Source organism: Hirundo rustica, chromosome 1 (genome assembly GCF_015227805.2).
Source record: "Hirundo rustica isolate bHirRus1 chromosome 1, bHirRus1.pri.v3, whole genome shotgun sequence".
Lineage (NCBI taxonomy): Eukaryota > Metazoa > Chordata > Aves > Passeriformes > Hirundinidae > Hirundo > Hirundo rustica.
Genome location: NC_053450.1, coordinates 104306652 through 104320794, shown reverse-complemented (window position 1 = coordinate 104320794; position 14143 = coordinate 104306652). Strand labels below are relative to the sequence as shown.

Sequence of the window (14143 nt, the reverse complement as noted above, 5' to 3'; positions counted from 1 at the left end):
ATGATTTATAGTTGAAGTTACGAAACAAGGAAGGTATCTCTCTAGTATCTTTAAAAAAATGATGCCACAGTCATGCTATGTTTGCTGCTATTTCTGGGTAGCAATATGTTAAGCTGGGCAGTTAATTGCATTCAATGTATACCATGGATCCACAATCCCACAAGGTAGCTTGTCTGGATGAAATCCAACTGTGAGTGGTTGAGGTATTTAAAATACGTGTCCTTCCATTGGTCAGAGAATAAGTTAGCATTTATCTGCTATACTGAATACATAAAATTTCTGCTCTGATTTATCAGTCACCTCTATGGAAGTTGTATGTCATAGAGGTTTTAGAGCTCGCTTGAGCATATGAAGGCAACATTTTGTTATAAAGGGATTAAGTTTGTGTAATTCACTTTCCATGTCTCTGCACCTTTATCCTCCTCCTTTTCCTTCTTCCTGTTCATCCAAATAGCTTTTGAACAAATAATAACCATGTCAAGCAGCTTTCTTGGAGGTCAGATGAGTGAGAATGCAGGTGTGGTAGAACTCAGTGCCCCTGCTTGTAAAGAAGGATGCAAAAAAAGTTAGCTTAGATTTTTACTGGTAGTTTGAGAAGAGCCTTAGAAATGTCTTTACCACAAGGAAATAAGCAACTAGAGTTGATGGTCAGCTGAGATACAAATCTGGGAGAAAAAATACCTCATTAGTTCTTGAACTCCTTGTTCAGTATAAAGAGCACTAATTCTGTGTTCTGGAATAATTAGCCAAACTCATATTGTTTTTTCCTTATTTCTCAAATAAACACTCTTAGAATAATTTCTGAATCCTCAGGGTAATTAATTTCTAATTTACAATGCATATTTTGGTTGCATAGCCAAGTCATGCAGAAAGCAGCATTGTGGTCATTTCGTGAGATCTAAGTCACCTAGTTATATGTATTTATAATTACATACTGCAGTGAATTTTAGAAAAAGCAGTACCCTTTATATGTGCAAGCTAGAATCAGTCTTAATCTTCCCTTTCCACAGTCCTAATTCATTTGTGAATTGCATTCTATTGGATGAGTGAAGCAATGAAGTACCACCAAGAGAATCTGACTCCTGAAGTTTCTTTCCAACCTAAAGGCTGTTAGATATTTCTCTTTCTGCATGACTGTGAGTATGCATGCACACATGCACATGCAAGTATGTATATAAATGCACACCTTTTCTGGCAGTGTTCCTTCCTGGCCCTAATTGGTGCTTTTCAAATGTCTTAATAGCTCTGTCTTTATTGCTGCTGTGTGTGTCTTTCACATTGTTTATGGTCTATTAGGTGTGCACATTTTGCTTTACTGCTTTAATCACTATTTTATTCATTCTGTAGTTATGTGAGTACTTTTCCTTTCTTCATTACAAGACCTTCAAATAAACTCATTTCTGTCTGGTGCTACTTTCTTTTCTTAATTTTCTCCCATCTTAACATAAGCTATTTCAAGAAACCAGCTGAACTGGCAAAATGATAGGCAAGCTTACAATATTTCTTATTTAGGGGTCAACAGATCTGGCATTAGAAGTGTATGCTATTATCTTTGATTTGCAGATTGGAAAGCAGAAGTACGGAAGTAATTTATCCACAGCCTAGTGGATAAGGATGCTAGTGGTATAGTTGGGAATGATCCTCCAATTCCCAATGTTTATCAAATGCTCTTTCAATAACAGCATCTCTGGTCTCACTCAGCTTGTAGCAGCCCATGCCAGTGAGAACTGAAAGCATGTTTATCAATTTTGCAGCTCCAAGAAGAATACTCATAATATAAAGATAGATTTAAGCCATTATCTTTATCTCAGAGTTACAAACTGTGCTTTCCTTAACTGTTTCATCTAAAATACCATTTAGTCTTAAAATTAAGCTCTGGGACTTTTCATTTAGCTTTATTATCTTTTCTGCTTAAAAAAAGTTAAAGCAGCTCATTGGGTTATATGGGCTGAAGATATAAAAAATGAGTTTTATTGAAACCTACATGCCTTTTAGTGGTTTAATGTTAGTGTGTTTAAATTGATAAAAGCACGAGTGTCAATATGAAAAAGGGAAAATATCCAAACCAACTAAAAACCCTTGGCAGTAAAGGGATACTCTACTAACATTTCCATTTTAGAATTACACTTCAGAGGTTCAGTCAGCAGTCGAGGATATTAACTCTTTAAAGTGAATTCAAGCGTTCTTCCCTTTGTACTTCTAAAAGTCAAATCAGTCCACTTTCTTTTATGTTGAGCAAGGCTAAACAAGTTAGTGAAGTCCTGTGTTTATAAAGTGCCAAAGAGAAGACAGTAATGTTCATGTATCACCTTCAGCTGTGCAGTGTTCATATCACTTCCTAAGTCCTCTCTGGTTTGTCTTTATATAATAAAAAGGTCCTGAAGGAAAACCCAAATTACCCTAAAACAAAAGCCAGAAGATATTTTATAAGAGAGTAATTTTTTTACATAAAGATGTATCCTGTAGAGAAAGTGTATAATTGTTGCAAATACTGAGCTCTGTTTGGCTTCGTTTTCATTTTGTCTATCAGTTGAGGTTTATTATTAAAAAGTACTGCTATACTTTTTTAGCAATAAATAGATTAGTTTCATTTCCTGGCTAAATAATAATTTTGCTGCTCATGTTGGTAATTTCAAGACGGAACACTACTTGTTTTCATTTCTGAAGAGCTTTGGGTATCAAGAATAGTCATGGGAATAGCTCTTAAAGAAAAGCCTAGGAATGAGGATAGTCTTACTACAATTTGAGAACAGGGAAGTTGCTGAATATCAAAATGGGGGGGAGAGGCAGACTGGAAAAATCCCAAAGCTGACATGGAGCTGAAATGTGAAGCTTTTATAAGAGTCACAGAATGGTTTGGGTTAGAAGGAACCATAAGGATCGTTTAGTTCCAGTCCACAGCCACAGGCCAGAGGCACCTTCAGCTAGACCAGACTGCTCAGGGCCCCATCCAGCCTGGCCTGGAACACTTCCAAGGATGGGGCATCCGTAACTTCTCCCTGGAACCAATTCCAGTGCCTCACCACTGGATCTGAAGGACCAAAAGGACACTGAAGCTTGTGGATTTATCACCAAATCTTATATAGATGAAGGGAGTGAGAATAAACCTGTTCAGTTTTGGTGGCACTACTGAGTTTTTCTTCTTAATGCTTCACAGAAGGAGAATAAAAATGCAAATGAGATGTATTTTAGGGGAAGTTAAATATGTGTCATGAAAAGGTTCTTATTCTGTCAAGTGCTGCATCAAAAGATTTTTCATGAGTTATTAATAATAATCTTCATAAACCTTTCCTGTCCAAAAGAAACAAATGGATCTAAAGTGTCTCCTGTTAATTCCCACATCTAAAATGTAGAATTTCCTAATACTTTTCAACAGGAATAAATCCCTCCTGTAGGGTGTTCAGAAATATCCTTGAAGACTATTTTAACTCTTAAGGTCCACATCTACCTTCAAGGAATGCAGTATCTAATCCATCTTTCCTACTACTGCATTAATTTAATGCTTCCCATTGTAAAGGTATGGCAAAATGCATTTCTTACAATACAGAATATCAAAACTTGCCAGTTCCCAAAGAGAAGCCCTGATACCATGTAAGGTGCCTCCTGTTTCACGATAGCTGTGAGCATCAAGACACACTGAGTATCTTTGCCTTCAAATAATTTTATGCAATATGGGTGTCTGCAAGAACACAGTGCATGGCATACTAATAAATTTTCTTACATAACCCCATGTATGCTCTACTGGGACTTGTACTGGAACTCTGGAACTATGACCCTTTTTTTTTTTTTTTTTTTTTTTTTTTTTTTTTTTTTTTTTTTTTATGATACAAACAGGGCAGGAATTCTGGAGAATACATTGATTTCAGTTTGTTTAAAAAGTTAAATCCCATATCAAGCTTTGGGGAGAGGAAGAACAAAGGGGAAAAATACTGTTTATTTAGGCAGTTCAAGGGATTTGAGAGATCAAGAATATGCTCATTAACAGGATTGCAGAAGCTAATAAGGAAGGCAGCAACTGTTCTTTCAACTTAGTCAAAGGCTAAATATATTTGAAACAGAAAGCATGAGGTTACTACAGGCAATGTACCGTTCCCTTTGCAACTACCAAATTTGCTCTGTTTGTAACTTTCTCATGGGAGATGTGATTCTCCTCCCCCTTTCAGCCCCTTCTGTTTTGCAGAGGCACAGCTTCCCTGAGAGCAGCTATTGCTGATGTAACTGCCCCCATGCTGGGAAAATGGTTGGGCGGCTACAAGGACGTATCATTATCCTCAAAAGACTGTCATGCTTGCATTGATACAGTCTTGGATGTGGATATTGTAGTGAGAGATCTTGAACAGCCATATCTTTTGACACCAGGAATTTTTTTTCAGTTCAAGGACAGAGAGCTCTGTTTGTTGCCTGAGATTTTCATTAATAACTTGGGTTGTGGGTGTTTTGGGGTTTTTTTTTGGTGGGGGGTTTTTTGTGGTTTTTTGTTTGTTTGTTTATTGTTTGTTTGTTTGTTTGTTTTTTTGGTTTGGTTTGGTTTGGTTTGGGGTTTTTTGGGGGTTTTTTTTGGTTTTTTTTTTGCTTGACACATGAATAATATGATGTTATGAAATCTCCCATAAGTTATAACTGTTTTTATTAGATTCTGTTTAGTTAATGGAACATAAGTTTATTGTTAAGTATATTAGGAAATTTGAGCTAGTATGGTAAATTTTAACTGCAGATTATAATAGAGCATTTTTTACATCTCAAATATGGTTTCTTCTGACTAAATTGAAATGCCTGTCAAGAATGACAGGTTTTTGGCTGTTGTACAGATAGTTTCATAAAAATTTCTAGCAGTTTTCTACATTCCTGAGTGTAAGAAACACTGGTTTTAGAGAGCATGCTTTCCTAACTTCATGAGCTGCAGTGATCTGGTTCTTAAAGCAGAGTGAACCAGTCAACAGATTAACTAATCCTGTGTCTTCTTTTTTTTATCCTATTCAAAGAAACTTATTTAACCTAAGTAGTGTATATAAGAATGCTTCCTTTCTGGTTTGGGATTTTTTAGGGTTTTTTTGCAATGACATGTTCCCTCTTTGTGTAATATTGTATGGCCTTTAAATAGCCAAGAGAAACAGTGAAATTGTAATATTGGTAAAAGCTTTGGAAGCTCTTCTTTTTTTCTTTTCCTTACCTAGAAAGGAGTGTTGGGGCAGAGGGAAGAGGAAGGTAAAAGGAAAGTAAAGGACCATTGGAAAGTAAAAGTGTGTGGCTGGTGCTACCCAGAAATGTTTTAGCCTGTAGTCCTGAGGCTTCATTGTTTTCTGCAATCCTTTGGCTTTTCCTGACATTTAACTCTGCACTTCTTTGCTGATACAAGTGCTGTTCAAGAAGGGGCAGAGGGGAATCGAATAATTTAACTCTTAACAAATATTGAGAAAATGAGGCAGCCTGGTAACATATGAAAGTCCCTTACAGTATTCTCACAACAAAAAAAAGGCAGTAGCACAAGCTCAACAAAAGTAGCAGAGCTGCCCTGGCAACCAGGCTTTGCTAGTTCTGATGCACATGCTATTCCTTATTAAATCACCTACCTTCTACTTTGCCACTGACAGAGGATGGTTTCAACTTGCCTAAAGAACCCATCACGTTTGCCTTTTAAACAACTGAACAACTAAGTACTGAACAATTAAAGCTCAATATTTTGTGCAAATTAAATGTGAACATAAAATGTTTACAGCTTCACAAGCGCCTCCAGTTTAAGAAATCATGCTTCATTTCTTTTTAAGTGTGTGGCTAAATTTATATGATCTAGAGGACAGTGTAGAAAAATAAAATACATTCTGTAATTACTCAGGCTGTGTTTAACGTACCTGCTATAAATATTGAACCTGCGCTGAAAAGGAAAATTGGCATCCAGATCATAATGTACTTCCTTCAGTATAAAAATATGTCCATGAAACAAATGTATAAATTCAAGACTTCTTTCAGCAAGTCTGCGCTCCCTTAGAAAAAAAGAGACATTGTGTACTGCCCAGGTATTCAGTGAAATCACTCAAAAGAGGAACTATTCACAGAATAAGGCCTGAGAGACATAGGAAAAATTTTCCATCTTTAGTTTCAGGTCTTATATCTGTCTCTGGAGTATAATAGGACAGGTTATTATCCCCCTGTTCATCATGAAGATTAATGTTCAGACCAGCTGAAAATATTACTGTTCTGTTGGGACCTATTGGGAGATCTTCAGACCTGTGTGAACCCGAGTTTGAACATTTTAAATAGCAGAGCTGATGTCTTGCCCTAGCTGAGCACCAGTGCCTCAGGCTGTTATGTCCTCTGTGATGCTGCTACAAGAGAGTGAAGGTCCTCCAAAGTTCTGCCTTACTTTTGATGTCTTTTATACAGACTTTCCTGCTAAATATTACAGTGGGAAAGTGCCTCAGTTGTTGCTTTTAACTCAGATTAAAAAAAAAAAAAAGTGCATATGTGTGTGTATGTGTGTGTGTATATATATAAGTGTGTATATATTTTTTTTTAAAAAAAAAAAAAAAGGAAAATTAGATTCTTTAAGTTTCTGTATTTTGTATGGAATGTTTCCCCTTAAAAATCTATGATTCTTTCCTTAAAATGTCCTTAAAATCCCTAAACTTAATATGACAAAATTGAAAACAAAACCAGACAGAAAGTTTGTCTTAAAGAGAAGACACACCTGGTCTAGGAAGTCACTGGAAAAGTCTCAATTCTCAATAATGTTTAAGTCAGCGTTTCTTGTTCATGGGGATGTAAGTGCCTGTGGGCAGCTGACAGTGTTTCATTTGGACACCCTTGGCTACAGAAATTCTACCCTGTTGCCTCACAATATCACTGGTTTGTTTAGCTTCCTTTGTGGGCTTTCCAAGGGTCCTGGACCAGCAGTGTCAAGAGCTGAAATAGAACCAGATGACGTTGTAGTGGGAAAAGAAATACAAATCTTCTCTTCATCTCAGCCTTCTAGAGAAACAGGTACAGTAATGAGCTCTCAGGTCTGTGTACCCAGGTGCTGGTGGAGTGCACAGGTGTCCATGAGGAGAGGCACACCTGAGCCCTTAAGCCCAGGAGGCAGGGAGGGGTGAGGAGAAAAGGGGAACAAAATGGCTGTGTCAGCCTCAAGGGGAGAACAGAAGAAGGGGTCCAGCCTCCAGATTCCCCTGGAGGGGGAGCAGGCAGATCTCTCCCGAGGGAGCTGCAGCCTGCGCAGAGGAGCCCATGCTGGAGCAGGTATCCACCCATGGAACACCATGGTGGAGCAAATACCCATACCACAGGCAGTGGAGGGCCCTGTGCCAGGGCAGGTGGATGTGCCCTGAAGGAAGCTGCAGGTCATGAAGACAAACCCACACAGGAGCAAACTCCTGACAGGAGCCACAGCATGTGGGGGACCCATGGCAGAGGAGTCTGTTCCTGTAGGGCTGGATTCTGTGGAGAGAACCCTAAACTGTAGCAGAACATGATAGGGAAGGAGCAGCAGAGAGGAGCTGGTATGAATTGACCGCAGTCCCATTTCCCTGTGCCACTCAGGCGAATGGTGAAATAGAGGAGTGAGGAATGAAGGAGTGAAATTGGGCCTATAAAAAAGATGGGTGATGAAAAGGTGGGTTTAGTTTTGTGGGGTTTTTTTCCTCTCTAACTTGATTTTTAATTGGCAATAAATTAAATTAATGTCCCCCAAGTCAAGTCTGTTTTGCCTGTGATGGTGAATGATAATTAACAATCTCCCTGTCCTTGTCCTGACCCGTTGAGCTTTCTCGTCTCATTTTCTCCCCCTGTCCTGTTGAGGAGAGGGAGTGAGAGAGGCTGCGTGAATGCCTGGCAGCCAGCTGAGATTAACTCACCACAGAACTGTAAGGGAAATCAAAGGGAAATGATCAGGGCTCATGGAGATGTGCAGAGGTACACATGCTCTCACTGATACAGGATATATATCATGTTTGTGGGCCAGCAGGCAAAACTTACGGTGTCTGATCTATCAGGTCCTGAGTAGCCAGGGACCTTCCTGTACAAGACTCGGCCAAGCAGGCTGCAGTGGGCACCACAGTCCAGGGCAAGGCTCCCTGGTTTGGACCATGATCTGTGTCTCTTGGGGGAAGAATAGAGGCTTTCAAGAGAGACTCTTTGTAACAAAGTGTCCTTCCCACCTGCTGGCGCTACAGGACTGGGTTAACCTCCGGCACAGGTTGCAGGCTGGCCCTTGAGGGATGTGGGATCTGCACGGGGTGAGGCATCAGCTCAGGGAGATGGGGGCCCTGCTGGATTAGAAGCAGTGTGTTGTGTTGCCCTGCTGATCTTGTGATAACATGGAAATGTATTGGAGGGAGAAAGGAGGAAGGCTGCTACAGTAAAGACTGACAGCCAAAGTTAAGAGAAATGTGGGAAACAAAGCTCAAAATGAACAGATTCTCTTGAATTTTTTTTTTCCTTCCTTGAATTGTTCATTGATGAGAGTTTGTAGTTAGTTTGTATTTTCTTATTTTAACTCCTGGAGGCAGTATTCAGAATGATGAAAACCACAGCATGTGCCAAACAGAGCTTTTGGCACTGGATGCAAGTGGCTATTAGATTATTGAAGATATTTGTTAGACTATTTTACTATAATCTTTCAAGGGCCTTTTGTATTGCTCCTAATACAAATCCAGGCCTTCCTTTCTTAGGGGTATGACAATTTAGTTATTGAGTTCCCACTTCCATAGTGGTGATACCACAGTGCACACTGTGTAGTTCAGTAGTTCAGTTATGGGAAGAGAAAGGGTAGCTTGTGAATGTTTTTTCATATTGTTTTAAAAAATGAGAAGATTTTTTGATTTTTCAGAAGACAAGTGATTGATAGTCCTGGAATCCTTGTTCATTCACAAAATGAATGTGTCTGCATCAAAGCCAGCACACATTTTCCTCCAAAGCATCAGTAAACAGATTGCTTGAAGAGTTCTAGTGCTTTTACCTACTCAGAATGGCCTGATAACAGTCAGGAGTACAGACAAATCCTTCACGCAGAAAATCTTAGGTGATAAGGAATTCCAGTGACCCTGATCTCACACACAAAAAGAATTGTATAGCTTTGCTCCAGCTGACCAGCAGTAGCAGAGTAGGAGTTGTCGGTGTCCCCTCTCTACATCAGGTACATTGTTTGACCAAGGTCATACACAAATATTCAGCACAAAAGCAGGAAGTCAGATTCAGGCTGCTTGGGATCCAGCAGTTCACAAGTATTCTGTCGATTAGGTTTCTTTATGTAATAAAGAATGAAGTTAATGGTTATGAAGTTTTATGTTCCACAACTAGTGCTAGATTATGTTATATACACTCTGAGATATTCCATTTGCCTGCAAGAGAGGGCAAAGCCAAAGCTTTGTTTTTTGAGATTAAATAGTTATTCAACTAGAGATGTAAGCACAAGTCAATAGTAAACAACCTCTTTGTTTATGTTACAATCTGTGAGAAGACTCCACTACAAAAATGCAAGCAAATCAGAAGGCTAAAACTCAGGGCAACAATCTTGCTACATATTTAACATAGGATTGTGGGATTTTAGTAGTCCATTAAATTTACATTGAGGATGATATAAAAAAATAACTGGCCAGCACTAGAGGTCTGACACAGCTATGGGCAAATGAGTTAAAATCTGCTCTGATGCATTTGTTATCAAGGGAAGTGCTTGGTGTGTTTTGAAGTCTTTGGTACTGAAGCTGATGCAAAGACCAGAAAATAATTTAAAGCACATCCTGAGCTGACAAATTGCCTTATGAAGCAGCAAATGCTTTTCCTGTAAACTGGCCAAAATTGATGAAGTGACAAACCAATAAAGCAATAATAAATGCTCCATTCACTCTACTACTTAATTGTTCATTTTTCTACATGAGATACTTTAATATATGTGTGTGTATATATATTTCAGCATATAATATATTTCCAACATACTATGGATATTACTACAATAATTTGGTTGTAATCTGTACGTCAAATTCCTTTAAAAATTAAATTAAAGGAATAATCTTATGAATTCTAGAAAATTAAGAAAGGCTGTGGAAGATGAAAGGATTTCAGTGAAGTGAGAAGGTGCTAAAAACCTGCTGTGTTCCAATCAGATATCAAATCTGTAATTGGCATACTTATATCTTGGATATTAGCAATGGATGGTCTCCATGATCTCAGAGGAGTCAGGGGTTTAGTCATGACTCCATAACTTTTACATCTTCATTACTCTTGCCTTCCTTTTTTCCTTTAGGGGAGATCTTCTTTGCAGTTGGTTCAGTGCTGCTGGTTGTTATCAGTAAATTTGTTTCCTTTCATCTACCCACTTCCCTGCGACTTAGGCAGGTTTGTTTGCAAGTTGTCTGGCTAAAAGCAAATTCATGGGGAAGAAAGTCCTTTGAGTTGTCTGTCCTCTCCCTGGGGAGAGGATTTCTTATCAGAGATAATGAGCATGGTTTTGAAAAGAGTGGGCATCATTTACTGTCAGTTTGAGCATTGGAGTTCACTCTTATATGTCATGGTGATGTTGACATTGCAAAGCTAGGTATTGCAGTTTTTTCACCCACTTTAGGCAGTTCACAGCTTCCCGTGTCCTTAAATGCATGTTCCTCAGTCATGAAGTGAAAATGTTCTTTGTATTTAACCCATTTATACTAGAAAGAGGAATGTCAGCTGGGCCAGCTTTCACAGTGTTTAGCAAGCCTGCAAAGAGTTTACAGCTGGTTGTTCATATCAATAGTTTCTGTGAGATTGGAAGCAGGAACCTGAGAAACTTCATTCTGATATGGTGAGAGCCTCAGCTCCCCTTGGTTACTGCACCCTCTAAAGTACAGTTTGCAGGACAAGGAAAAAATACATCACTGAATTGTCAGCACAAAGGCTTGCTGTGTGCTTTCCTTCTCCTTTTAACTGCCCTGCTCTTTGATAGTGACTTCTAAGACTTTCTCAAGCCTTTCACCATATGGGTGTATCTTTTAAAGATGACAGGATGACTGGATCCTGACCCTTAGATCTTCAGCTGTTTCCAAGTTAAAGCTTGATAGCTTTTAAAGGTACTGTGCATTTCATTCACGTTATAGATAGTCCAAGCAAATATCTGCAATGCAATATGCAATTATATAGTCCAAGCGAATATGCAATGATCTAAGCTGTTCTCTGTAGTTATTTGTGATTTTGTGTCCTTTTTTTCAGGAAGTGAATGACACAGTGTGGAAACAAACAGTGTAAGGGGACTGGTGATGGGACATTTAAGTGAAGCAGGACATTTCAATTGAAATACGGCATGTTAGTCAAATGTTGCCTGCTGGGCTCATTAGCAGTAACAGGATTAATTCTGTGGCCTGTGGTATGCAGGAAATTAGAGTGCAAAAACGAATGGCCTTTCCTCTCTGTAGCGTGGAAATATTTAAATGTACCGGTCCTTGGGTATTCACTTTGTCGTAGGTTCTGGAATGACAAAGAGTTGTGTACATGCTTCCATGGCACATCCATTTTCTTAAGTTCTTGGCAGAGTGACAGGAGCAGTGATTTCAGGGAAGGAACTGATTGTTTTGATACTTTGTGTTTCTTGTGTTGTATTTTTGGTTTGTTTTTGGTTTTTTTTTAACAGAGGTAATAGCTTCAGGATGAAAAATTTTCTTGAGGTTTTGGTTGCACTTAGCCTCTCTGTGGTTTTTTTTGTTTTTTTAATAAACAAAGTATGAATACCTAGATCTTCAAATACAGGCTGTAAAAGTCTACAATATATGTATGCCTGTCACTTCTGCCAAGACTACCCAGTGAAAGGTGGTACTGTAAACTGTCACAGAAGTGCCGAATTTTGGCTTTTCTCTGTCTGTTCCTCTCATACTCCAGCTGGGTTTGTTTGCATACCTGTCACATACTTGTTTGTCATTTTCACAATCCATGCAAGCCCTAAATAATAGATACATTCCCTTTTCAGATATCTTTATTATCCTTCTCCTAACACACCTCAGCCCTATACCTTTGGTTTATGAATGCCTTTTCAACATGTCTACTCCATGCTATATTGGTTTTATTTTCATCCTTTTTAGTAACCAATCCACAAGACTTAGTAAGGAGAAGGACTTTGAGCAGGATTCCATATTACTTGAAAATATAAGAAGTTGGGGGGGGTGTGTTATATTTTTCTTCAATTTGCAGTGCTCTGGCAGTCTCTACCACAGAACTCTGCGGTTCTGTACACTTCATCACTAGAACTGGGTACTGTACTTCATGGGAAACACATGTGATAATAACAAAGAAGGGTTTATGAGGGAAAGACACAGTTAGACTGTTATTGCATCATTTCAATTCCAAGTAAAAGGAACTCAGTATTTCCTTCATTCTTATTTTTTATATTGGTACCCATCATCAAAGCCAAAACAAACAAGTTTGTTTATGGTGAGATATATATAGACCAAGCAACTACACAGTAGTTGGTTGGTTTCTTGAAGACTAATCTAGGCTAATATTAGAGCTTCAGTCCCATTGCTTAGAAGAAAAACAACATACGTGTGGATCCTGATCCTTTGCAAGCCACCTTAAGTTCACTGTAGTTCCAGGTTAGTGTAGCTGATTTTCGCCATGGCCTCTCTTGGGGAAGGATGAGAGCATTTTAGTGCTGGCTGTCTGGTAGGAAACTGACGGGTGTTGGTGGGTCTTATCAGTAATATTATTTTCAGATAATTGATCCACCCTTTTAACTCACAGTAATCACCAGTCAAACAAAAGCAGTTTGTTTCTAAAGTGGAATCAATAAAAGGGAAACTATATTATGGTATTATGGCTTAGCTGGGAACACATGCTTTTTACCTTTTGCTATTTTTTCTTCTGTTTAAGGGTAGGTTTTCTTACCATTCATATTCTCTTAGTTGTACATTTAGTCTCTGTGATCTGTAACGTGCACAGAAAATACATGCTGTCAGCAGTACAAGGACAGGGTTTTTTGCTTCAGTGTTTGCTGCTAGTGCAATGTGTTATATTGATCTACTCCGGCCTCTGAAGAATTTTCCAGATAGTAATGAGAAAGATGGTATATCTCTTCAAGACCTTAATTTGCCTGCAAAACAATATTCAACAGAATCATAAAGCCCTAGACCTGGTAATAAAAATAGAAGCTGACGTGATTAATACATCATTCCATATACACAGAGCACCATTATGTGGCTCTTGGGTTGAGTAAAATTTCATGTAATCACAGAAACCATAGACTTAAGCTCTGTAAAGTTGGAAACTTAACCAGATGGCCATTGTCAAAGCAGCTTCTAAAGACTCCAGAGCTGCAATGTCTTAAGACCCTAGATATGACTTAGTGTTATCTTTTTAAAATACAGTTACTGAACATAACTGATCTACATAATGGAAGTAATAATAATAATACTTCGCACTCAGTGACCTTTCATTTAAGAGCCCAAAAGCTCTTAACCAAGCCTTTTGAGTACTCCCTTTCTGCTTATAGAAAATAAAGTGTTCAGAGTCTGGAACACCTGTGTGAGAGAATTAAGCAGGAGCAGGCCAACTCCATGGCATATTGCAACCAGTCAGATGGTGTTTTCTATGTGACTGGGAATGGAGAGTGCTCCTGTGGCTGTCTGTCCCTGACAGTTGGGAGGTGATGTCCTGGTCGCTTGGGGCGGAACTTCCTATTTGGTAGTATTTTTATCTTAAGCAGGGCCAGCCTTTGAGTGGTATTGCTTGTACATTGAAATGCTGTGTGGCAGGAATGAGAATGACACATAATGGCCTAACCTGATACTTCCTTCATTTGCTCTTTGAACTGTGAGTATAATAATGAAATGATGTCACGAACTGGGAATTCTATGGCTCAGATATACCATGCTTACCCAAGGAGCTTACGTGTGGAGTGATGTATCCTATATATTCTGGACAGACAGGTAAGTAGCTTCAAAGACTGGCCTGTATTTTAGGGAGAATGGTTATGTCCTTTTAAAAAGTGCCACATGTTGGCCATGGATTTATGGTGCTTTAACACTCAGCTTTAAAAAATCACATAATGGTATTTATCAGAAATGGGAGTTAATAACTGTATTTGACATTTGCTTTACTATAGTCAGTAGTTATTTTTTTCTTTTTTTTTTTTTTTTTTTTGTCCCCTCCTCAAACTGATTTTACTGTGAATTTTCAGGGTCCAAAGAGCATT

At 38.6% G+C, this 14143-nt stretch overlaps 1 protein-coding gene across 2 annotated transcripts in view; it reads left to right on the top strand.

The window, feature by feature from the left end:
* Positions 1-14143, top strand: part of TPK1 (thiamin pyrophosphokinase 1) — a 309075-nt gene that overhangs the window by 189086 nt on the left and 105846 nt on the right. The window contains exon 1 of one of the 2 annotated variants that reach the window (XM_058421774.1): positions 1020-1136. The exons of the other annotated variant lie outside the window; for it this stretch is intronic. Within the exon in view, the coding sequence (XP_058277757.1) occupies positions 1131-1136 (6 nt within the window). The 5' untranslated portion in view covers positions 1020-1130. Of the gene's footprint in view, positions 1-1019; positions 1137-14143 lie in introns of those variants that run through there. 2 annotated transcript variants of the gene reach the window in all.